The sequence below is a fragment of the Tamandua tetradactyla genome, chromosome 12 (assembly GCF_023851605.1).
Source record: "Tamandua tetradactyla isolate mTamTet1 chromosome 12, mTamTet1.pri, whole genome shotgun sequence".
In the NCBI taxonomy this organism is placed as follows: Eukaryota; Metazoa; Chordata; class Mammalia; order Pilosa; family Myrmecophagidae; genus Tamandua; species Tamandua tetradactyla.
The window spans coordinates 84,059,347-84,084,789 of NC_135338.1; the positions used below are offsets into that span (position 1 = coordinate 84,059,347).

Sequence of the window (25,443 nt, forward strand, 5' to 3'; positions counted from 1 at the left end):
AGGGTGCATTACTTTTAATATGCACAATAAATGATTTGATGAATACATGGAAGGGAAGATGAGTGGTGAATTGGAAAATAAAATTAATTACCAACAGCTTTTCCACTATACGGGCAAGATTTATTACAAATTAACAGTAGAATCAGAGTAACATTTGTGAATAATCACAAAGAACCCAATTCTCCAAAATGTCTGTATAAGCAAGAAAGCATGTCAGCATAGCCTTAGATCAGCATTTGGAAATGGATCTGAATAGCACTCCTGGGTTGGCAGGGAGGGAAAAGAAGCCACCAGGATTCATCAGAGGCATTTTAAAATTTAGCAGCATTGTAAAAAAAGTCTATAAACAGTACTGTTTATTTTGTTTTTTAGTAAGTTCTTATGAAGGATAGCAAAACCTACTTCTAGTGAAGATGAGTCATTCCAGTTGTTATGCGTCAGTGGTGACATTCCCACTGGAAAGCTGGACTCACAAACACAGCAGCATGCCATGTGGAATAGTGATATGTAGAGCAGATGATATGGGAACTATCATGCAATTTTGAGAGTCCACCCTGACTATGCTACTTGCGTTGTCAGTCAGCTGTTTAAAAAACACTGTAGTATCTAGACAAGAGTGCATTGCGATAATCAGAGACCAGGGTTTCAGGTTCCACCACTATGTTGTGTGACTTTTTTGGGGGGGGTGGGTGGGAAGTGCATGGTCCAGGAATGGAACCTGTGTCTCCCACATGGAAGGCGGACATTCTAACCACTGAACTATCCGTGTACCCTTGTTGTGTAACTTTTAATCTAAACCTGTCATTATGATTTCTTTGGTTTGATCATTTATAAGCAGGAGATAAATGGATTTTGTTATAAATGAAATGTAAAAGTCTTTGCCATTTTCCTCTTTCTAAAGAACTGTAACAAGCGTAGTTGTAAACTTTTATGTGATTTTTTCCATAAATTATTTATTTAATATTTTATTTCATTCTTTCTAAGTGTCTCCTTTGTTACCTCTTTGGGGGTTAGTAATTTGTATTTATTTTCTGCAGTTTTTGGAACTTTTATCTAGTGTTTTATAATATACAAATAATTACCTCTTTTTTGTTTGCTTTCATACTAAACTTTATTTTTTAGGACAGTTTTAGGCTTACAGAAAAAATTACGCAGACAGTACAGAGAGTTCCCATATACCACACCCCCCACACACATAACAGAATTTTTCCAATTATTAATATCTTGCATTGGTGTGGTACATTTGATGAACCCATATTGATACATTATTAGTAGCTAAAGTCTATAGTCTACGTGAGGGTTCATTATGTTGTACAGTTTTATGGGATTTGAGAAATATATAATGTCATGTATCCACCATTACAGCATCTCACAGAACAGTTTCATTCCTCTAAAAATGCCTTATGCTCCTCTTTTCCCTGAACCCTGATCTTTTTACTGTCTCTATAGCGTTGTCTTTTCCACAATGTCATATAGTTGGAATCATTACCTTTTTATGCATTCCAGAAAACATGCTTGAAAATTCCTTTCTCCTAGTCATCAAAGCAAGACTGAATGGCAACTGTAGACTTCACCAAGTGTAGAATTTAGATCACTTTCACTTCCTATCCCCTCCAGTTTCCTGGCCATTGTTGATTTCATGTGGCCTTAATGCTTTGATATTATTTATCTTCTTTTCAAATTTTATTTTTGCCTTTTACACTCCATTTTGGTTATCACCATTGCATTTATTATTTAGTCTTAACCCTGTTTAACTGTTTCATGTTATGCCCCACTGCACCATTCTTAATTTTGGTTCCTCTCCTTGGTAAATGTTTCAAGAAGTATAGCTAGGTAGGATATGCATAACAACAACTTTCCTAGGAAGAGAGGTATATTTTATCATACTTTGTGTGTTGTTCAGAGTGTGTGTCTTTTGGTTATCATTCCTTTTGTTGTTTTCGTATTACTCAAAAGGTTATATTACAATCTTTACTTCTTAAAAACACAGCCATCCATAGGAGCCTTCCTTCAAGGCAGGAAAGACATGAAGGACTAAGATCCCCAAGAGAAGGGAAGTCCATGAACATGAATTCTACATTTGAGGTCTTTTTCACCCTTGATGCTTTTTCTGACCCTAAAGCGTCTATGAAAAGTAAAGCAGTTCTTTCAGAAGTCCCACAAAGGCCAGGAGGAAAAAAACTGGAATTTTAGGACTGCTGAAAGGAAGGGCACCAAACACCTCAGGGGTTCATCTGGAAACGTCAAAGGACCACATCCTAGAAATAAGGAGAAAACAGAAATACAATAGATCAGCCTTCACAAAGGCTGAAGCCCAGGGGTGAAGGGGCTCAATCCTTGGCTAGGTTAATACAGTCCTCCTCTACCCTAATTACCTGCCAGAAGCACCCCGCAAGTCTTCTCTAAAGAAAAATAACATCACCTTAAGAGTCAAATTATCTCTAATATTCTTCACACAAAATATCTGACCTTCAACCATAAATACTAGGTGTGCAGAAAGATAAGAATCTATTTGCAATCAAGACAAAATAAAAAAAGGGGACTTCTGTCTATAGCCAAGTGAGAAGGTCAAGAAGCCCTCACCCCAAAAAGCAACTATAAAACAACCATTTCAGTCCACTGGAAATCATCCAAAGGCAGAGAACAAAAACCGGAGCAAATTTTTGTTTGAAAACTTTAAGTTCCAGGTAAGAAATTTAAATTTCAGATAAGAACTGTGGAGTTTCTACCTGAGGTTTCTCCCATCCTCCACCCTTCCATCTAAGGCTGTGCAGAAGTTCTGCAAGGGTGGGGCAGACCATCAGGTCTAGCAGTTTCACTGCTAGTGGACTCACCTGAATTGGAATGACAGGACACTACTACCCAGTGGTACTGTTGATGAAAGTGACTCATCTTGATAGCATCCTGAGACTATAGTCATGGTCAGGTCAAGTATAATCCTAGTAAAGGCTCCAGGCTCCCACAACAGAGACCAGAGAACAGTCAAGAAATTCACACACTCCCATCCAACCCAGAGGCTGGCTACATGCACAAAGAAGACCAGAAGGGAGTTCCAGAAGGAAAAGAGAGGACAGAGCAGAAAAAAATCGAAGAAATAAAGGTTGATAATTTCCAAAGTTGTAATATAAAGAATCTACACATCCAAGAAGCTTAACAAACCCCAGGTAGGATAAGTTACAAAAAAAGAAAGAAAAAAAAAAAAAACAACTTCACAACTAGGCATATCATGGTCAAACTCATTGAAAACAATTACTTGAAAGCCGCAAAAGAAAAAATGACTCATCACATACAGAGAAGAATTAATCTGATGACCAACTGAGTTCTCATCAGAAACTATGGAGGTCAGAACTACAGATGGACAGGAGGGAACTTTTTGGGATGATGGAAGTGCTCTAAAAATGGATTCTGCTGATAGTTGCATACCCTATAAATTTACCAAAAAAAAATCACTGAATTATATACTTACAATGGGTGAATTTTATGGCAATTAAATTATATCTCAATAAAGCTGTTTTTAAAGGAAAAAAACAAACAAACACTGCTATTCTGTGCCATTATTTTCTGGCCTTAGCTGTCTTGGAGGAGAAGTCTAAGACCAGCCTCATTTGATTATTCTTGGGTTTACTGTGTTTTCTGCTGGGTGCTTCCAAAATAATTTCTTGTCCTTGAAATTCAAACTTCCTGAGGTTATGTATGTCTAGATCCGGTTCCCTTTTGAGTATTCTTGAGCATTATGAGTCTTTTATATTCTGCCTTATGTAAGTTTTTTCCATAAATTTTCCTTTGCCATTCCTCAAATATTATTTGTCATTAAATATTTATTGTCATTTAAGTCATTCTTTGTAGATGGAGTTCTGCTTTCCCATTTACATGCTTTGTCCTCTTATGACTTTCATCTCTTTGTTCTTTCTCTTTATATGCTGAGAGAACACCTGAAATTTTTAATTTCTTCATACTTGATTTCATTTTCTCTGATGCCAAATCAACTCATCCTTGCCTCCAAAGTAGGTTTTAGAGCTATTATTCCATTTCTCACAATCACCTTTTAGCAGTTTGGATTTACATATAACAAGTATATACAAAATCCTTGTCTTTTTTCATTTTTTATTTTATTGAGAACTTAAGACTAAAAACATAATAATTAAATTGTTATTAAGAATATTAAGCAGCTAATTTCTAAAGTTTTCGTACTCTCTGTTCTAGTTTGCTAGCTGCCAGAATGCAACACACCAGAGACAGATCGGCTTTTAAAAAAAGGGGATTTATTTTGTTAGTTCTTCAGAGGAAAGGCAGCTAACTTTCCACTGAGGTTCTTTCTTACGTGGGAAGGCACAGGATGGTCTCTGCTGGCCTTCTCTCCAAGCCCCTGGGTTCCAACAAATTTCCCCGCGGTGACTTCTTTCTGCATCTCCAAAGGCCTGGGCTGAGCTGCGAGTGCTGAGATGAGGAATGCCGAGCTGCTTAGGCTGTGCTACCTTGTACTCTCTCATTTAAGCACCAGCCAATGAAGTCAAACGTCATTCATTGCAGCAGCACACCTCCTAACCAACTGCAGATGTAATTAGCAACAGATGAGGTTCAGGTACCATTGGCTCATGTCCGCAGCAACAGAACTGGGTGCCTTCACCTGGCCAAGTTGACAACTGAATCTAACTACCACTCTCTAAATAGTAAAAATAGTTATAATTTTTGAGCCAGCCATTGTGCTAAATACCTTATAGACATTATCTCATGTAATCCTCATGACAATCCTGTAAGGAGGAATTATTATCCTCATTTTTCTTATGAGGAAATCAGCAGTTACAAAGCTTATTTAAAAGCCTTAAAAAGCCCTAGGTTACAAATGGTAAAGTAAATAAATTGAAGGGTAAAGAGTTTAAACTCAGGGCTGTGTGGCTCCAGAGCCTGGGTTCCTAACCACTGTGTTCTACTATCTCCTTTATAAATTATTTCCAATGATTTATATTTCAAGCAAATACTCAGAGAAACAATGCCCTCCTTTCTCTTTCGCTGGAGAGATTAATTGTCCTGTTTGATCTATCTTGTATTTACAGCTCTATCTCTGTTAATTCATCCTTGAAATGAAAACTCACAGCAGATCTGATTTGCCTGCTCAAAGTACATGCGTACTGACAGAATTATGCTTGCAAACGCTTCCCCTTCATCTTCCAATCTGCGGGAAGTTGTGTGTGAACAGTATGTCAAAAAGATCAGTTACAATCTTAATTACCTTCAGGAGAGACTGTGTAGGGGAGTAACAGGAGCACTGGGTTTACAATCATAAAAGACCCAGATTCAAATCCCAGCAGCGCGACTTACCAGCTGGGTAGCTTGGACAAAATACTTTGCGTCTCTGAATGGCTAGTCCGAATGTTACAAGGCCAGCCCGCCCACTAAGACAGGGGTCGCACAGGTAAAGTATCAGTGCTGAAAACCGCCCCCCAGGGTGCCTCCCGGGTTGAGCACGCGCATGCGCGGCCTGTTGGGCTCTGCTTCCGCACCTCCACCACCCTGCGGCCTCGAGGGCCAGCCCCAGCATGCACCGCGGCCCGCCACCTGCGCTTCGCACCTCGGCCTCAGGACGCCCGGGATTGAGGTGAGTGAGGCGACGTGGCAGCGCCACCGAGGGCTGCGAGTGAGTGCCGTGAGTGGGCCCGGCTGTGCGCCGAGCTGGCCGGTCCTGCCCCTGTCCCGGTTAAGGCTGAGACCCGGTTAAGGCTGAACCGGGCCCTGCCCGTGTTCCCACACAGGCGACACCTTGCTCTTGTCCCCGTTTAGGCCAACGCCCCTGTCCCCGCGCAGGCCTCACCATGCCCTGTCCCCACGCAAGCCGAGGTCCTATCCGAGTTCCACAGGGGTTACGCCTTGCTCCTCTCCCCACACAGGCCTAAGCTTGCCCTGTTTCTGTCCTCATGTAGGTCGCACCCTGTCTGTGTCCCGGTGCAGACCAAGTCCCCTGACCCTTAGGCTCAGCAGGCCGAGTTCCTGTCCCTGCACAGGCTACCTCCCGGTTACCACTGCCCTCGCAGCATCCCCCAGTGCCCTTGAACTTGCCATGTCTTTTGAGAGTGTCACAGGGCGCCCTGCAGCATGGTTCTCCCATGTCAAACGGTTTTCCACCTTGGCCTTTGCCTTCATGGGTGTTTATGATAGGAATTGAGAGGAGGGTTGCCGGGTTGGCTCCATCTTCTCTGGACATGAGCCTCACCCTGGTAAATAGAGATCTAGCCCAGATTTCTGCTAGACTCTGAGACCTACCCTGGAGACCGACTGTAAGTGCTCTGGAGGCCCTGAACTTGAATCCAAATTCTGCCGTTGTCTTTTTTAAGTTACAAAGCCTCTTTGAGTGGACTTTGTTTTCTCAGCTGAAAATCATTGTCCCTATGCCATGACTTTAAACAAACACCAAAAATACCACCTTTATTTTCTCTGAAATACAACAAAAAGTTATCAAGGACCTAATATGTGCTTAGAACCCTTTGAGGTACTGAGACCACAAAGATGAAAAAGGCACTGACCTTTTCCTTGTAGGTTATAGTTTGGAGACCTAGATCACTCCTGATATTTGATGCTTGCTCAATTTTTTTTACCTTGTCAGAAAATGTCTCTACATCAACTAAAATGGAAAAAAAATCAGAGTGGTGTGTGAAGTTGTAGAAAGGGTAAAGCAATCCAATTGGGTTGGTTTGGACAGTGTTTAAGTTGTGCATCACTATGCATTAATGGGCCCAGAAACCAATTTAGTGGTTCCAGACCAGCATTTTGAAAATTAGTCTAATTAAGACTAGACAATAGAATTCACAACAACTAGTAAGGATAAGTACTGTTCTGTGGAACTCTGGTTTCAGGTTTATGTGTTTATAGGTATGTCTATGCTAGGTTATGATATAAAATGTATTATTACATTAAAAAGAATTATCATTGGTTTGGATAAGGAGACATTGCAATGAAATAATTTATCTTGAGTATAATTATTTCCATGATTAGAACTGTAGAAGAACCGAGTGGTATTTTTGCCCTAAGAGCTCCATGTTTTACATTTATTTTACATAGCATTAACATGGCATGTATTTGGGTGTCTGACCTGTCACATTAAGTATAGATCATTGCTGACCTGTGAGGAATGAAATGGCAGAATTGTTCCAATATGTGGGTTCAGTCACTCTGGCAGTGGCCAATTATGGAAGCCATGAGCCATCATTGTTACTGTGAAAACATACATGATTTATAGGTTACTTTTGTTAATGCCATGTATGACCATTTGAAGATCTTTGCTTTACATTGTCCCTGCTGAGACCCAGTTGTGAAGTTTAACAGTCTGACAGTTCTGTAGTCTGTCCTGGTTGTGTTACTTTCTCAGAAATCTTAGGACCTTGATATCAGTGCATTACCAAGGCAGAGGGGTTTTGTTATTTATATTTAGATAATTTTCATTTCAGCTTTGGCAAAAGACTGAAAAAATTAACTGAAATTTGAAGTCTTTAATGTTTTTTATACTATTTTATGTTTTTATTTTCAAGGATTTAAATAGGTGAGTTTGCACTATATTTCTAGGAGATAATTTCCCAGCATACTATTAATCCTCCAACATTTAGGTCAAACTTTCAGTCTGTAAATAATTATTCTCCCTATTTTGCAAATAGGCCTTGAAGACAACTATATATATATTTTTTATTTAACCATACTTACTAGGGTCATACTGCTATAATAGGAGCTCAATAAATATTTGCATGAAGATTATAATTATAACTTTTCTAAACATTCAGTGATAAGTATTATTAGTTTTTAGTTCAATTTATTTTTTAACTTAGTTTCTTTTATGACTGACTAACTTTTGGCAGGTTTATTTTCATGGAAGCTATGAGGCATTTGTCTGAAAAGAGATAAAAAGAGAAATCATCCTGTCCTTTATAATATCTTAAAGTAGCATCCAACAGTGAAACAGGCTATGTGATGTCTGAATTTCTCATTCAAAACCATAATGTAACAGAGGTCAGGGAAAAATATATTTTTCCTGAGTTGAGATCTCAGTAGAAGCCAATGAGGGAGACTTCATAGTCAACATAGTATGTGGTGTTTTACTCATATCCCTTTAGCTACCTTCCGGAGTGTGGAACACCTAACACTTGGAACTTAGTTCATTTGTCTGTTGGCCAGTCTCAACATTCAAGAAGTGTGCTTGCTTTCTCCAGCCATAGCCAAGGCCCCAGACTCTAAATAGCTGGAGAGCAGGAAACATATTTGCCTTATTCATTTAATATCCTGATTTTCAGCACATAGGAGGTGCTCAATAAATAGTTGTTGAGTGAATGAAAGAAGGAGAGGCAGCAGCAGATGTTCTATATAAATACATTTTTAAAACAAAAGGAAAAAGAGTATGATCATTCGATCCTTAACTAATATTACTTAAGAACTCCTTTGAACCCATCAGTTTCTCTCTTATGAAATCTGGGCTCATAAGATGTTTGCAGTCTAACAGAGACAGGGTACATGCATTTTGGCATGTGTGCACGTGTTTACACATGCAGACCCACACACAAACACACACACTGATCAAATTGTATTACAGAAGTATTTTATTCTGATAAAATAGTACCTAACTGTGCTGTACTATTAAAGAATAAGGCTGTACATAAAATGGAGCTAATGGTGTGATTTGGATGGTAAGAGAAAAGTTGATTTGGGTTGGTTTCAGAAGCAGTTTCCCAGAGGAAATGGATAGGTCCCGGATATGGAGGTTTCACAGGTGGGGCGTGACTTAAGGTCACAGTGAATGTAGCTATCTCAGCTGAAGGGCAGTGTGGCATTGAGGTGCCCTGTAGACTAAGATGGGATAGGCTGGATTGGGATCACATTTTACAGGGGGATTGAGGAAATAGAGTCATAGAAGTTTAGATTTAATTGAACTAGCCTAAAGATGTCATAAGTTCTGGAGCAAGGAAGTAATATGATGAGGGCTGTGTTGTGAGATTACTTGGCAGCAGCAATCAGGGAGATACCTCTGCCTCAGGGACCAGAAAGGTAAAGGAAACAGCCTTCTAGTATTGGAATCTCAGCACCACTCTTAATCACACTGAGAATGTTCAGGTCGGATTGGATGCCTTGGTGGGTCAAAAGCAACTGATGAGGGTAAATGCATTTGGCTTAGAACTCTGCCTTGAGAGGGCCTTGGAAATGAAGACTGAGTGACTGAGCCTGTCGAATAGTCACAATCCAACATATGTTCACTCTAACCTGGAGCATGGTCTGCATTTCTTTAATGCCCTGTGGAGTAATTGAATATTTTTTAAATAAGAAGGTGAAAGTAGTCAGTGTCTTCCTCTTGGGAATGGACTGTAATTGGCTGGGATCATGAATCAAGTCCAACTTTGCTTTTCATGGTGTAGGCTATCCTCCTTTTTAAGTAACCCCACCAAAGAATTCATAGACTGAAGAGAGGTACCCATTCTTGCATGTCTAAGTTTTCCCAAGCAGTTTTTCTCCCAGTTCTTTATCAGCACATGGCATGGTAGATTCTGATACAGGAAGTAGAAAAGGATCAAGGGTTAAAAAAAATAGTAATTTCCTTGAGGTCGGTAACATGGTCTTCATCTTTGTATTTCTTGCACCTTATACAATACGTTTGTTGGATGGAAGAATGATGGATATATAAGGAACTTTTAAAAATCCTTGGCTTATGAAATAAGTTGTCTGTGAAATAGTAAAAGTTTGAGAGTCCATCTCCTCTGTGGTCCTGATTTGCATCTGTGTGTGTTTATAAATATACCCACAAATGTGTATGCGTCTCTCTGCAGCTCTGTAAGGTAGATTTGTAAATGCTTTTGGTCATCTGTGTGAGTGTGTGTCCATAGCTGTTTTGGCAGTTGTCCTGTATTTTTATTATCTCCTTTAAAAAATGCATTGTGCCTGAAAAAAAAATGTATGTGCCTGGTTAATAATAGAAATCGAGCAAATATTTATTGAATGAATTACCAAATGACTACTATGTTCAGAGAACTATAATAGTTGCTATCTGGAGTCTTTATACAGCCTTTGTACTCAAGATTTAATTGGAGAAACTAAGTCTATATGCATAACACAGTTTTTCCAAAGTAACATAGGGAAAAAAGCCTATAGATTAATAATAATAACAAATAACATTAATATAGTACTTGCAATTTGCCAGATAGTATTTTAAGTGTTATTATATAAATTAACTCACTTAATGTTTTTACATTCTGTATGGTATTGCCGTTCTTTTCTTCTTTTTACATTTGAGAAACTGGAGGGGCTTTGAAGTTAGATGACTTGTCTTGAATCACACAGCTAATAAGAACAAGATCACAAAGTGGAACTGGGTTGTAGCAAGAACAACTTTTTCGAGGAAACAGTTGAAATATGTCCTGCCTGCCCCGGCCAGGCACACACATGACCAGGGGCTGTTGGCACAAGTGTCACAGTTCAGACTAACTGGCTGGCCTGCAGTGAAGTTGATGAATTGGCAGACTGTTGAGATATTTGTATTGAGATCCTGTGCTCATGATAATGTATGATCTGGCTTGCAGAATGGCCTTCCTAGAGATTGTGCCAAATCGATTTTTTTTTAATTTTTTAATTGGCAAACCAAAATAAAATACAAACACGAACATTCTTAACATACAATCATTCCATACATGGTGTACAATCAATTGCTCACAATATTATCGTGTAACGGTATATTCATCACCATGATCATTTTTTTAGAACATTTGCATCACTCCAGAGAAAGAAATGAAAAAGAAAAAACTCATACATACCAAACCCCTTACCCCTCCCTCTCATTGACCACTAGTATTTCCATCTATCCTATATAGCCAAATCAATTTTAAGAACCTTTGCTTCAAGTCTTCTGGGGAAGAAATCACCCCACTTCCCAACAAGTTCGGAGTAGAACTGGCTATCTTCAAGGCACCCAATACTGACTTTAAGTTTTGAAAGAACCAGTAAAAGTTACCTCTGGAAAAAAAAAACCTATTTATTGTTATAGAGAAGAAGAGAGAATTATAAATACATAGATACATAAATTTATTTGTTCCTTCAATGTTTAGTAATGACTCAGTTCTAACCCCTGAGGATTCAGCAGTGAACAAGGTAGAGAAAAATCCCAATCCTCATGAAATGTCCATTCTAGTGGAGAAAAAGAGACAATAAGCAAAGAAATAAATGTTACAATATGTTAGTGGGACCAAGGATTTAGAAGAAAGAATATACCAAAGGGCAGCTTGAGTGTATGGGAATCATTAGTTCTCGCGCTTCTTGTGACTACTTCTGATTATCTTCTCTTTCGTTTTCTCACTGTCTCACAAAGTCACCTCTCAAATTATTGGTCAGGGAACCTTGCAATACTCAGCAAGAGAAAAGAGTGGAACCTGAAGTGGGATGGCTATGAGGAGAGGCAGTTAAGGTGCTGTAATTCATTGTGGGGATTTAGGTGAATCATGTGGGGTCAGGGCTATTTTATATTGATAAGATCTAGTCTTCAAATTGAATTAGTTTAAGTATTGGCTCAGGCATTTGTAGAGATATTTGTTTCATTATATCACAGGAGTCATCTACATGATGTGGAAACATTTTGACTGAAAATTTCTGTCTGTAAGCAAACCTGTGTGTGTGAAATGTCTATGCAAATGATTAAGATGAAACATTCAAAGAAAATGGAGATTATTGATGGTAAAACCTCAGAAACTTTGACTGGTTAAGTTAAGATTGATATGGCCAAAACTGCATTCATTGAGTTTCTTGGATGGGGTTCCTTTCTCTGAGGGAAAATCAGGTCAATTCTAGCTCACATTTTCTTCTTAATGTTAGATTATGAATTGGTTCACTTATATATCCAAAGTTGCCCCATTTCCCTTTATTCCACATCTCCAAGCTATCAAGATGTGTACCCTCTGCTCCTGGCTCACAGAGTTATTGGCACAATATCTAGTTCTCATCTTCTTACTTGCTTAATCTCTTTTTCCTATTCTGAGTTCTGAAGTGGACATCTGGAATCTGGATTGAGTTTGCTTCACATCCACATTGCCCTATCCCTCTTCCCAACTTTACTATGTGAGATGTACGGGGTAGGCACTTTATACTGTCTCATTTAGTAACAAGCTTGCTCTTTGTGAAAGAATTTATCATATTTTTAATGCACCCCCCACTGTTCCCCACAAGACCTTTTTTACTAATATTGTGCTTAAGTGTCCTCATCTAAATTGTCAGAGGTGTCATGTTTAAGATGTTAGCAATCATTAGCATTTTAATAAATCACTCAATGTCTATAATAAAGGTCCAAAATATAAAATTGATTTAATGTCTTAACACATTCCTATAAGAAATGACATCCATACATGGATCTTGCTCTTTTGTGTAATGTTTCCTGGGATTATCTTTTCTATTAGCAGCAAGCTGATAAATTTATCATGAGGCACAAGTGAGAAAGACAGAAAAAGAATTACATTAGGAATCCTTGATAGAGCCATAGCTGTATTTATTTTCAACTCCCTCTGCCTGTTTACTCACTTGGAGGAGATGTGCAACAGACAGCCTAGACTCACAGGTAGAATACATAGCTCCCGCAAAGTCACAACGAGCATCCTTCTAACTGTTGTCCCCTGTTGTATAGATTGTACAACAGACTTATTTTGCATCTGTCCCTGAAGAAGTGGGAGGAATTATACCTTGACAGTGATTCAAGAAATAAAACAGTGTCATTCTTTTGATTATATAGAAGATACTGAGTTATTTACCAATGATTCAGATTTGATTTGAGCAATATTTCATTAGCAGATAACATTTGTTTCATTTTACAAGTGACTAGCAAACAAAAATTGAGGTTTCACAACACTCTTTTGGCTTGTTTAATTCTATAAAAGAGAATCCAGGATAGAATTCAGGAGCATTCTCTTCCCCAAATATTCTTAGAATAGAAACTGTATCACAATTTTGGATGCTAATTGCTTGGCAAATATTAACAGCTACTGTGATCCAAGGCATTGTGTTAAGGTCCAGTAATATAAAGATGTCCATGTCATGTCCTTTAATAATTCCCAGTAGAGTGGGAAGACAGACATGAAAATAGTTAAGTTATAACAATATGGTAAATAATATAATATAGATATAAACACAGTACCAATAAACTGGGAGTTGGGGGAGCATGAATGAGGGGTCAGACTTTCATCAGACAGAGAAGGCAGAAAGAGCAGCCTGTGGAAAGGGCACAAAAGCTACCTGTTGACTTTGGTTGGAATGTAGGGGGAATAGGCAGAGGGAGATGCTAGAGCATCAGGTTCAAACCAGGCTGTCTGTAATCCTACAGGCAAAAAGGTGGCTGGTACAAGTTTACTAGCAAGGGAGAAAGACGTGATAAAAATTTTTTGTATATATATATATAGTTTTTTGTTTTTTTTTTTAATTAAGAAGATCATTCAGGTGGCAATTGGAGGAGGTTGGGCTAGAAAAGGGAAAACCTACAGTCAGAAAGATCAGACAGTTTTGTGGGGAAATCTCTTGGCAAAAACTGATGAGACCCTGACTTGACATTTATAGCATCTGGTAACCCATCTGTTGGAAGTTCAACCCTGAATAGGAGAAAGAAAGTCTGTAGATAACAAAAGAGACTAGGATGGATTTAGTGTGCCAATGTCAAGTGAAGGGATTTTTACCAATCCTCTCTTTGAACTAAGTTCAGTGACATTTGAGAAACTGTGACGTTTCAAGAAATTTTAAGCTAGTGTTTCCCTTTCTCTGTTTCGAGTCAGTTTTTTTCATTTGCTGTCATCTGTTAGCTGACTGAAAAAGAAAGATGACTTTCAGTAGCTGACTACAGCCAATGAGGAGAGCTTTGAGGCAGGCCTTTAGAGGAGGCGGTGCTTTCTGAGCAGCTAGGAGCCATGTTTGGCTTACAAATGATACAGGATACAGGAATCAACTTGTTGAAGCTTTCGTGTTTGTCAGAGCACCTTGAAATAATCCAAGCCCTGCGCTGGTTCACCTTTAGGCAAGAGAAAATGAAAGTGACCCCCTAAAGTGGAACATTTTAAGTAACTCCTATAAAGTTTATACACATTTGCCTTTGAAATGGAAGTGCCTTAAGCGGTAAGACAGTGTTTATTTCTCAATACTATGTGACTTTCTTTGTGGTGATTGTCCTCTGAGACTGAAACAAATAAATAAAGAAAAACAAAGTGAATTATATCTACCTGTTCTAAAAAGCAAAGATTGCCAGACTGTTTAAATTAAATTGTGCGTGGTTCCAAAAAGCTCATTTTTTTTTTCCAAATGGCAGGAGACAGGTAGAGAAATCACATTTCTGTGGACTGATATTCCTTAGTTGAGGTACTTTTGTAGCATGGTGGTGGTGGTGGTGGTGATGATTTAGCAAAAGCCTGATCGGTTTGCAGGCTTCTAGAGAGAACAGTAATTATCAAGCCAGTTTACATGATAGTACTGGGCTGTTCAACAGTGTTTCACTTTTCTTACCACCCCTTAATCCCATTACTTTTAACACACAAGGAGACCGTCCTGTTGAGTAGTTGACTAATGATTGCATGTGCCAAAATGCAGCAATGATGAGGCAATTAATGCATTTTTAATTCGGAATCTGATAGCTCAGTTTTCTCCTCTCCAAATGGTGAAACAGGAAACAACATCCATCAGGAAGAACTTGAAGGTATCATCCAGTAGCTTTGCATCACGTCACTGACTGCCCTCCGTCAAAAATCTTGACTTGCAACTTTAGAGGGTGGGTCTCTGAAAGAATTTCAGAGCTCTCACAGAGATGAGGTGTGTTGATTTCTGATGAGAAGGAAGCTGACTGGAACACTGGAAACCTTTCTCTCTGACTGCTCTTCACAAGCAAGGGGCATCTTTAGTGACCTGGAGTTTCAGAAAGGTAGGCACTGTCTTGTAGATGTTGTTAGTATTTGAAACCACACTGGCTTGACTCTGTGTGTGTGTGTGTGTGTGTGTGTGTGTGTGAGAGAGAGAGAGAGAGAGAGAGAGAGAGAGAGAAAGAGAAAGTGTGAGCGAGAGCACACGTGAGCGGAAAGTTATTAAAATGCTCATTTTTGGCCCAGTGTTCTGCGAGAGGTACAGAAAAGACAGATCTGCAGCCTTTTGCTTGATGAGTTTTACTTTAGTAGTGGAGAATAAATGTTGAGTCCAACTTCTACTTCTAGACCCGTGTTGCTTGTTCTTTGGTGAATTTAAACTGATTCATTAAAAGAATAGAAACAATTGTTCAGGCACTGAAATCATGTGAGGCAGAAAGCTCAACGTAGGTTGCTTTATTAGGAAAGCCTTGGCTCAAGATAAAATGAGAAAGATGACTGCAGATCTCCAGGTGGCATAGCAAAAGCCATTTTAGACGGTATCAGAGGGATTTAAATTTAGAACAAGGCAAGACTTGCTCACCTCACAGAGGCAAACTTTTCTAAACTGGTTCTGTCTTGAAAGATAGAGTACTCCATGTTGTGCTTGGAAGAAATTAGCTATCAATTATGAAAACTGGTCCTTGCAGAGAAACAAAACAAAACAATGCTTTTACTTTTCTTCTAATCCATGCAGATGTTCAGTAGGGGTGTTCTTTTAAGCATTTTTGTTTTCTGAAAAGCCTTACACAGAATAAAGGTAAGAAACCTTTAGGGCTCCCCAGATGATGGCGTATTAATTTATTCATTAATCCATAACATTCAAATGTCTTCTTTATCGTGAATGAGGGTTCAGACTTTAAAATACCCTTTTTACTCTCCACCTTCTACAAAGGTATTTGGTATTTCTTTTCTTAAAGGGAGCTTCTACTTATAATATCATCAGTCAAATTGTTGGCCAAAGGGGCAAATTCTTTAAAGGAAAAATAAGCATGTGTTGATACTGATGATAATTGTGTAGTCCTCCCATTAAAAATATTTCTGCCTTTTTCTAAAATAACAATGAGATTATTTTACATATGTTGTGAAGACAATTCTGGGTTAGTAATAGTTTACAATTATTGAGTCTTTGGTCTACCTACTATATATATATTCCCACTTAATTTATTGAGATAGGGCTCATGTTATGCAGTTTTCAGATGAGGAAAATTTTAGGCTTAGTGAGATTTATGATAATATAATAGGGAAGTGAGAAATCCAGAATTTTACAGCTTCTCTGCATCCATATATATAATTGAGCTCTTCTCTATTTCTGTCCTATTCCATCAATCCTCCACAGAATTCTTGTCATGTGGAATAGTTTCTGAACCCATGATGATATTAAAATGTTATACCAAAGGTCAATGTATTGTTTGCTGCTACTGTTAGTTGAAGGCAAGGTATGGTGGATGGAACTTGGGCTGGAGAGACAGGCAGATCTGGATTTTAATCCCTTTTCTCCAATTTACTAATTATGTGTCCTAGGCAAGTCAGAGAAATTCCTCAAACATTAGTTTTCTTATTTATAAGATAGTTATTATTATAACTGTCTCAAAAGATTTTTGTTATAAGAAATAGAAAGATGTATATGCAAATTGTTTTCTGTATAATTTGACAGATTCTAGGCTTTGAATAAATGGTATTTATTCATCCATTCTGCACTTATTTGTTTATGTTTTCGGTATACCATTTCCTGTTCTAGGCACAGCACTAACCGCAGTGAAACAAGGTAGATAACTGCCTGCCCTCACAGAGCTTATTTTCTATTGATGTATTTATTATATCATAATGACTTGTTTGGAAATCACTTTGTGATTATTGAGATCTTTCTTGGTGGAGCTGATCCAACATTGAAACAGAGTTGTGAGTGTCCTGTGCTAAAAGTCCTCAAAAGTTTAGTAAAATCAGGCAAAATGCAGGAACATTTGCTATTTCTTTTTCAAAAGTCATTTTGTTGTATTATCCATTGCAGAGTTATAGGTCAGGAAAGATGTTTTTATGTAGTCATATGAAGGCAAAAGAATTTATTTGAGTCTTTTCCAGCTCCCCATCCCCAAGCCATAACAAAAGCATTGCTGGTCGCTGTCAAAGGGCATATGGCAGGAGAGTGATGGTTGCCTTGAAGGCTGGTCACTGTTCTCATGGAACATGCAGTGTAACAACCATTCACCATACCCTGGTGAATGTACCCTGGACCTGAGGTCATCTTCACAACAGCCTTGGGCTTTCCAAGACTTTCTCAGCACAAAGGCTGACCTGGTTTTAGAATACCTTTATAAGATGAATTTGGGGCAAGAGTGATTGACGTACTTACCGGCAAAAAGCCTGGAGCCAAATTTGAGTGGGCCAGTAGACACCCAGAATGTTGTTTTGGCCAACTGGCTCTAACCTTGATTCTTTTCTTTTTTTTTTTTTTAATTTTTTTTTTTAACATAACAACATACAAACATGAACATTCTTACCATATGATCATTCCATTCTTGGTATGTAATCAGTAACTCACAATATCATCACATAGTTGTATATTCATCACCACAATTACCTCTCAGAACATTTGCATCAATCCAGAAAAAAGAAAAAAATCTTTACATACCGTACCCCCTCCCCTGCCCTCACCGATCACCAGCATTTCAATCTACTAAATTTATTTTAACATTTGTTCCCCCTATTATTTATTTATTTTTAATCTCTGTCCATAAGGTAGATAAAAGGAGCATCAGACACAAGGTTTTCACAATCACACAGTCACATTGTGAAAGCTATATCATTATACAGTCATCTTCAAGAAATATGGCTACTGAAACACAGCTCTACGTTTTAAGGCAGTTCCCTCCAGCCTCTCCATTACACCTTAACCAAAAAGGTAATATTTATAAAATTAATAAGAATAACCTCCGGGACAACCTCGCAACTCTATTCGGAATCTCTCAGCCATTGACACTATTTTGTCTCATTTCATTCTTCCCCCTTTTCCTAACCTTGATTCTTGATGAATCATAGATAATAACAGAGAGATAAGCAAGCGAGGAATCCAGGGATACTTCATCTGGAATGTAATACAATTTTATTCTTCCTTCTATAAAAGCCCACATCCAATACACCTACCTTATGATCTTATACAGCCTAGGTTTGTTGTTTAATTGCTTTGTGGACCGAGGATGATTGAAGGTTTCCAGGCAGTTGGCAATATGAAAGAAGGCATTCTAAGTAGTGGAACTTAAAATAAGTTACACTACTAGGCCACATTCAACAATTAACCCCATCATTTTAGTGTCATACTATATTCACTTTCCTAAGTCTGTATATTTGTAGGTGGAGTTTTAAATGATAAAAACATAAAGTAAGTTAATTAAAATAATTTAGGACTTAATTTAAAACCCAAAATTCCAAATAAATATATAGATTAAGAATTGTCAACCTTGCACAATAGTGTAAAAGCCAGAATTCTCCACAAGATTTTCTCTTGATGATGGTCAGACATTCCATTGTGAATGGACTTCAGCAATCTCTGTTTCTAAAACAGTTAAATAATTTCCAAAGTTTCTTATTATCACACTTATACTTTAAAGTCTGAGAAACTCCATAACACACAGAAGATAGTTCCAGGGTCTTGAATGACCTGTTGCAAATTTCACCTTTCCCAAGTACTAAGAATTTTAAACTTCTCCGTCCTTGGGTGACTGCATGCTACTCAACTATGAAGTTATATGCCTTTGGTTTGTTTTAATAACTATTTATTCTTTATTATTTTCTACTTGGTACTCATGAAAAACAATCTGTGGAGAGGGTTTGTGTTGGGTTTTTAGGGAGGGTAAACCAAAGGCATAATGCGTAGCTGGTATATGGTTTATTGAAGTTCCAATTAAATGGAAAGTTTCCTTTCTTGGTGTTTTCTGAATTAAATCTTCCAGAAATACTAGGAAAATAAGATATGTAATCCATGTTTCTAAATCTGTCTATTCAGAATTTGTGTACACACACACATACACATGCGATAGAAAAACAGTAACAAGCATACGTTTTTCATTGTGGGGAAGCTGTAAAATTCACAGGTAAGACATATATGTAGATTATTTGAAAAGATAAAATAGTACATTGAAGGGCTTGAGGTAATTTTTTTAAACTTTTTTTATTGTATAGTATAACATATATACAAAGCAAAGAAATAAGAAAGCAATAGTTTTCAAAGTACCCTTTAACAGGTAATTACAGGACAGATCCCAGAGTTTGTCATGGGCTACCATATGACCCTCTCATATTTTTCCTTCTAAGTGCTCCAGAATATAGGAGCCTAGAGGGCTTAAATATTTTTTTATCATCACAATCGACTTTTTTTCCTTCTTTTTTTGTGAAAAACAATATGTATTAAAAAAATAATAAATTTCAAAGCACAGCACCACAATTAACTGTAGAAAATATTTCAGAGGTTGACATGGGTTACAATATCACAATTTTGGGTTTTTATTTCTAACTGCTCTAAAATACTGAAGACTAAAAGAGATATCAATTTAATGATCGAGCATTCTTATTCATTTGTTAAATCCTATCTTATCTGTATAATTCCACTATCACCTTTGATCTTCCCATCCCTCTCTTTAGGGGTGTTTGGGCTATGGCAAGTCTTAATTTTTCATATTGGAACTGTCAGTCACTAATATAGGGTAGGAAGATGGAGCTCTCTGATGTTCTGGAGAGACTGAGCTGGTTTCAGGACTTATCTTGACCAGAGGCCCATCTGGAGGTTGTAGGTTTCTGCAAAGTTACTCTAGTGCATGGAACCCTTGTGAAATCTTATATATTGCCCTAGGTGTTCTTTAGGATGGGCTGCAATGGCCCTGGCTGGGGGTTGGCAGGTTTTAATAGGTAGCAAGGTCTAACTGAAGCTTGCATAAGAGCAACCTCCAGAGTAGCCTGTTGACTCTATTTGAACTCTCTCAGCCACTGATACTTTATTAATTATACTTCTTTTTCCGCTTTTGGTCAGGATGGAATTGTTGATCCCATGGTGCCAGGTGTGGATTCTTCCCTGGGAGTCATCTCCTGTGTCGCCAGGGAGACTTTCACCTCTGGATGTCATGTCCCACGTAGGGGGGAGGCAATGATTTCACTTGCAGAGTTGGGCTTAGAGAGACTGAGGCCACATCGGGGCAACAAAAGGGGTCCTCCAGAAGTAACTCTTAGGCATGCCTGTAGGTAGTCTAAGCTCTGTTACCAACACAAGCTTCACAAGAGTAAGCCTCAGGATCGAGGGCATGGCCTATTGATTTGGGTGTCCCTAAAGTTTGACAGAGAAATTTTTTATATATTTTATTTAACCCTATATATCAAGGAATGTGGTCATTTCAACATCTATTCGTTATGAAAAATTATTGAGGTATTTTATGTTCTCAGTTAGCATTAACTACATTTCAAGTGCTCAAAAGCCACATGTTGCTAATGGCCAGGTAAGGAACAGTGCAGCTCTAAATTTTCATCTTTTGCCTGACTCTGTCATCTCTTCATTTTAATTCACTATATTCATGTTCTAAAATGATGTACTCTGCGAAGAAAAATCATGTCATAATCCATTTATCTCTGTAAAGTATTCATATGCAGCAACATTTCTTTTATCTTGATCCCTTTGCCAGACATATTTTTAGCAGGTGATCAATAAATACTAGTTGGTTAGATTGATCTGGACACAGGCTCAACAATAAAGCAATCATTTTAAGAGTCAAGCCAAAATGTGAAGAGCAGTTTCTTCAATAATGAAAATTACTTGATATTATTTGATAACTAAATTGACTTCAATTTTTTCCCTTCAAAGTTTGTTTTCTTGTTTGACATATGGTTAAACCTTTAAAAACATAAAATATACTGATGCTGAATAAATAAATTGTGCAGATTGGCAATTTTAATTTGTAATGTTTACAGGCTCATTATCATATTCCACTGTGGGTCAAAGCTGCAGGATCTTGTAATGAGTTCCTCCTGTTCCATTTGGTATAATCAGCTTTCCCTGGCTTGTTTCCAACAGAGAGCCTCTTTATGAGGAACTCTGCTCTATAATCAATTGTATAAGAATAAATTTCTGTGTGTTTCTAGATGATAACTGTAAAATAATATAGAGTTTGATTTTCATAAGTGTTTCATAGATTACACTATTGTAGTGGGTTTCAAACATTTTAACAGTTACCAAGAGTAAGAAATGATTTTCAGATCTCACCCTGAAAGACACACACTCACCTATCCACCCCCTACACACACACACACACACTTACTGAAATAAAAGTTTCACAAAACAATTCTTGATAGACATTGGTTTCAGCAATCTCTGTCTTTCTAACACAATTTTATTTTGTATTCCATTTCACTTTACAAAAATGCTGGTCATGATCTACTAAGCTGAATTTGTGACCTACTAGAAATGGTTCTCAATCAATACTGGCTGAAAATTAGAATCAGCTAAGGACTTAAAACAAAAACCAAAACCACTAAAGCCAGAGGCACAAGGTTGAACAAATCGACCTATGGAATTGAATAGAGATGCTGGAAACAAACCTACACATTCAGACCTTTAATTTATGACAGGGTGTTTGAGCTGCAAGTAAAGGGTGGTCATTTGAATACCCACAGGGAAAAAAAGTGAATCTTGACTCTTGTCTCAAAATTTATACAGATTTAAACGTTAATCTAGATGTGACAAGTAAAATAATATAACTTCTAAATCTGTGCTGTCCAGTATGTTAACCACTAGCTACTAGATCTGGACCTGAAATGTGGCTGGTCCAAATAGAGATGCACTGTAAGTATAATATATACCAGACTTCAAAGACTATAGGAAAAAATAATGCAAGATATCTCAATAAGAATGTTTATTGCATGTTGAAATGATAATATTTTGAATATATTCAATTCATTCAAATATACTAGTAAAATTAATTTAACTATTTCATTTTATTTTCTAAACATGGCTACTAGAAAATTTAAAATCACATATGTGCCTTTCATTATTTTTCTATTGGACAGCACTATTCTAGATAATTACACAATATATTCATGACCTTGAGGTAGGCAATGATTTCTTAAATAGAACACAGAAAGCACTAACATAATGAAAAGGATAGATAAATTAGACTCTATTAAAATTAAGAACTTCTGTTTGCCAAGGCATGCATGTAATTAAGGAGTAAAAGACAAGCTACTTGGTGGATGTGGGGGGTAGACATTTACTATATATATAACCAACAAGGAGTTGTATCCAGAACATTTAAACAAGCCAATTTTAAAAGATAGAACCACATGATAGGAAAATGGGCAAGAGATTTGAACAGATATTTCACAAGAGCATGTCCAAATGGCCATTAATCATGAAACGTACTCACCCTCATGAGTCATCAGGGGAGTGGAACTTAAAACCCCAATGAAGTGCCACTATATCAGAGAGGCTAAAATTTAAAAGAGTGAATATATTTAAGTGCTGACAAGACTGTGAAACAACTGAAACTCTCATACTTTGTGGTAGGGTATAAATTAGCATAACAGCTTTGGAAAGCTGTTTGATAATATCTGCTAAACCGCAATATACATATACCTTATGACCTAGCATTTCCACTCCTAAGTACATACCCATATGGTATGTACATTTTTACCAAAAGACATGTTAAAAAACGGTCATAGTTAGCAGCACTGTTTGTTGTAATCCAAATTTCCATTAACAGTAGAATGGACAAATAAATTGTGCTATATCCACATACTGGAACACTAAACAGCAATGAAAATTAATGGACTGCTGCTCATTGCAACAACATGAATAAAACTTAGTCTTAAATGCTGACTGAAAGAATCTAGACACAAAGGAATATATTCAGTAGGATTTCATTTATGTGAAGTTCAAATGAATCTGTGGCATTAAAAGTTAGGAGGTGAGTAGCTTCAGGAAGGTGGGTTAGTTATTGGGTGGGGGCATGAAGGGAGCAACTGGGGTGCTAATAATAAGCTGTTTTTTCCATCTAGGGCTGGTTACAACACAGGTATGCTCTCTTTTATGATTTCTTTCCTATCTGTAGGTTAAATAAATATGTTTATTAAACACCACAACAGCATTATTGATGCTAGGACTGCACCTTCAGAGACCCCAATTTAATTGATCTGGCTAAAGTTTAAAAATCTCTCCTAAGTAATTCAAAGTGTACTATTAGGTCACAACTGGCCCTTTGAAAAAAACGTGGGCTATGATATAACCACAATCATTACACCAGGCTGGGGTAGGCCCTAATTGTCTTGACTCAAATTACACTGACTTTGAAAAACATAATTCACGTGGATAATCTTAGCGCCATCAGGTATCACAAAGTTAAAAGCGCTGAGAGGCTTGGCATGTACCTAGAATTAGTAGGTGACAAGTTAGTGAGTTCATGGCCTGTTTAAAGGCTGTACCTCCTACTCCAGTCCACTGCTTATTGCCAAATCTTCTGTTTTAGAGGAAGCTTCAAATCTGGATTTTTATGTAGAAATTCCTTATTTTTAGATGTTAGCTCAAACCGTTTCAAATCATTTGTATAGATGAAACAAAACTGATTGAAGCTGTTTTTGTCTGGCACCAGGGGCCTACCAGTGGTTTGCAGTTCTGACTTAAAGTTTTAGAGCTAACAGGAGCCTTGCAAGTACAATTGCAAATTAGTTGTGTTTTCCTTTTCTGCCTCTGCAGGGATGTTCTGAAAGTAAATGAGATACTTTAGCATATATAAAGTGCTTTAAGTTCCTTGGTAGAGAGATATCATAAACACTCAACGTAATTATCATTTACTTTTAATTTTATTTCACATCTATTATGTGTTCTAAATTGTGACCTTAGAAAATTATATCTGTGACTCAAAAGCTTATTACATTGTATTGTTTTTCATGTTTTAGGGGGAGGTGGTGTTTGGACAAAACAGGTAGCATATTATCCCATATGAAATACTATAGATTCATATTCTTTCCTTTTTGAAAGGGGAGCTGTTGAGTGAAATTGTCATTTGACAGTACCAGATGGCACATGACCTCACAATCATAGGTAGTATTTGCCATCTGTGCTGTGGTCTCACTCTCTCTCCTTCTCCATCCTCTTCCCCCAATCCCCATAGCCGTTCTAATAGAAGAGAAGGAAGCTAGTTCTGCCCTGCAGATTCCCAACTTCCAATCTCCCACCTGTAGAAAAGGCACTTCCAAAATCACATTTTTTCAAAGAACAGGATACCATACAAAATGGCTTTATGTATGGCAAAGGGTTATTTGCAAAGCACGTTCACAAGTATTGACTTGATGAAAGACAAAATCAGGTATCATGTAAAGAAGTAGAATTTTTACCCTCAGTACCTGAATTTGAGTCTGGTTCTGTGTGACCTTGTCCAGGTTACTTTATCCCTCTAAGCCTCATGTTTTCACATGCAAACTGGAATTAGTGACAATTAAAGATTTGTTGAGGGAATGCTTGTGATATTATACAGTTGTCATAATTTTAGTAATCTCATTTAATTTCTGTAAAAGGTGGTGGTATCATTCCCAGTTTTCAGATGAAGAAACTGGCTCAGATAGATCAAATGGCCCGCTTGTTGTAAAGAGCTGGGAAGAGGCAGAACCAGATATCACTGCCACTGATTAACTGAATCACATCTCTTACCCTTTCCTCTACACTGTGCCTTTGCTTACATAGGGCTTTGCCCCATCTTCCCAATTGCCTACCACCTCAGACAGAAGGGATTCACAACTAAGGCACCCTCCCCTCTTAACCTATACTTTTCTGTATCTTATTACTAAAAGTTTTATTAAACAGTAAAATCAGCCAATCACAAATGCATTTTTCCTGCTTACTTTTTCTGGTGGAAATGAGTGTAGTGAAGAGGTAGCCTCATGGCAAGAAGTGAGAAGAACCAGTAAGCCATGTCTTCATAACAAGGCAGGCACTTTCTGTGGAAAGGAGTAATTCAATGGGTCTGTCAGGAGTTGTATGAGTATGTCTGCCTTGGTAATGCTACCAGTCTTTCTGATGGCTGTGCAATCTAAGCAGATCCTTGGCTTCTAGAATTCCTGGGACTTATGAAATTTCAGACCTATTCCAAGGTTCTTGTGGACAAACCTACCCCTAGCATTTGAGGGACTGAGGAGAAGAAGTATAAATAGAGGCATTTGGCTCTCAAGCTGGACCTCCCCTCTTCCAGCCTTGGTTCTGTCCTGCTCAGCCAGGAGCCTGGGTCACATGTATATGGGCACCCCAGTCTACATTTCCAAACTCAGTCTCCCTCTTCCACTCTCCAGGAGTCTCCCTTTGCCATCCCTGAACCTAGGGATATGCTGTGCTGTCACTTTTAGGATTTTAGGAGGATAGACCTGGGGAAGGGCCCACACAGGCCCTAAAAGTGGACTTGGGACTGCTTGGGCAGAGAATTACAGGGTCCTAGGTACCCATAGCAAGCCTGGAAGGGGAGTGTAGGATGTTGATGGGCCTATGGACTTCTTACTCCATGTGAGAGGTGTTGCCAGAGTGCATAAATGAGTCTTTTCAATTCAG

The 25,443-nt window shown here is 37.9% G+C and overlaps 1 protein-coding gene across 4 annotated transcripts in view; it reads left to right on the forward strand.

The window, feature by feature from the left end:
* The first annotated feature begins 5,501 nt into the window (after positions 1-5,501).
* CERS3 (ceramide synthase 3) overlaps positions 5,502-25,443 on the forward strand; it is a 167,362-nt gene continuing 147,420 nt past the window's right edge. Inside the window, exons 1-2 of one of the 4 annotated variants that reach the window (XM_077124029.1) lie at positions 5,521-5,596; positions 14,645-14,896. Coding sequence is in view for 1 of the 4 variants with exons in the window: in XM_077124033.1 (XP_076980148.1) it covers positions 5,538-5,596 (59 nt within the window). In the remaining 3 variants the exon portion in view is untranslated. The other 3 variants (XM_077124030.1, XM_077124033.1, XM_077124032.1) reach the window with 3 other exon arrangements.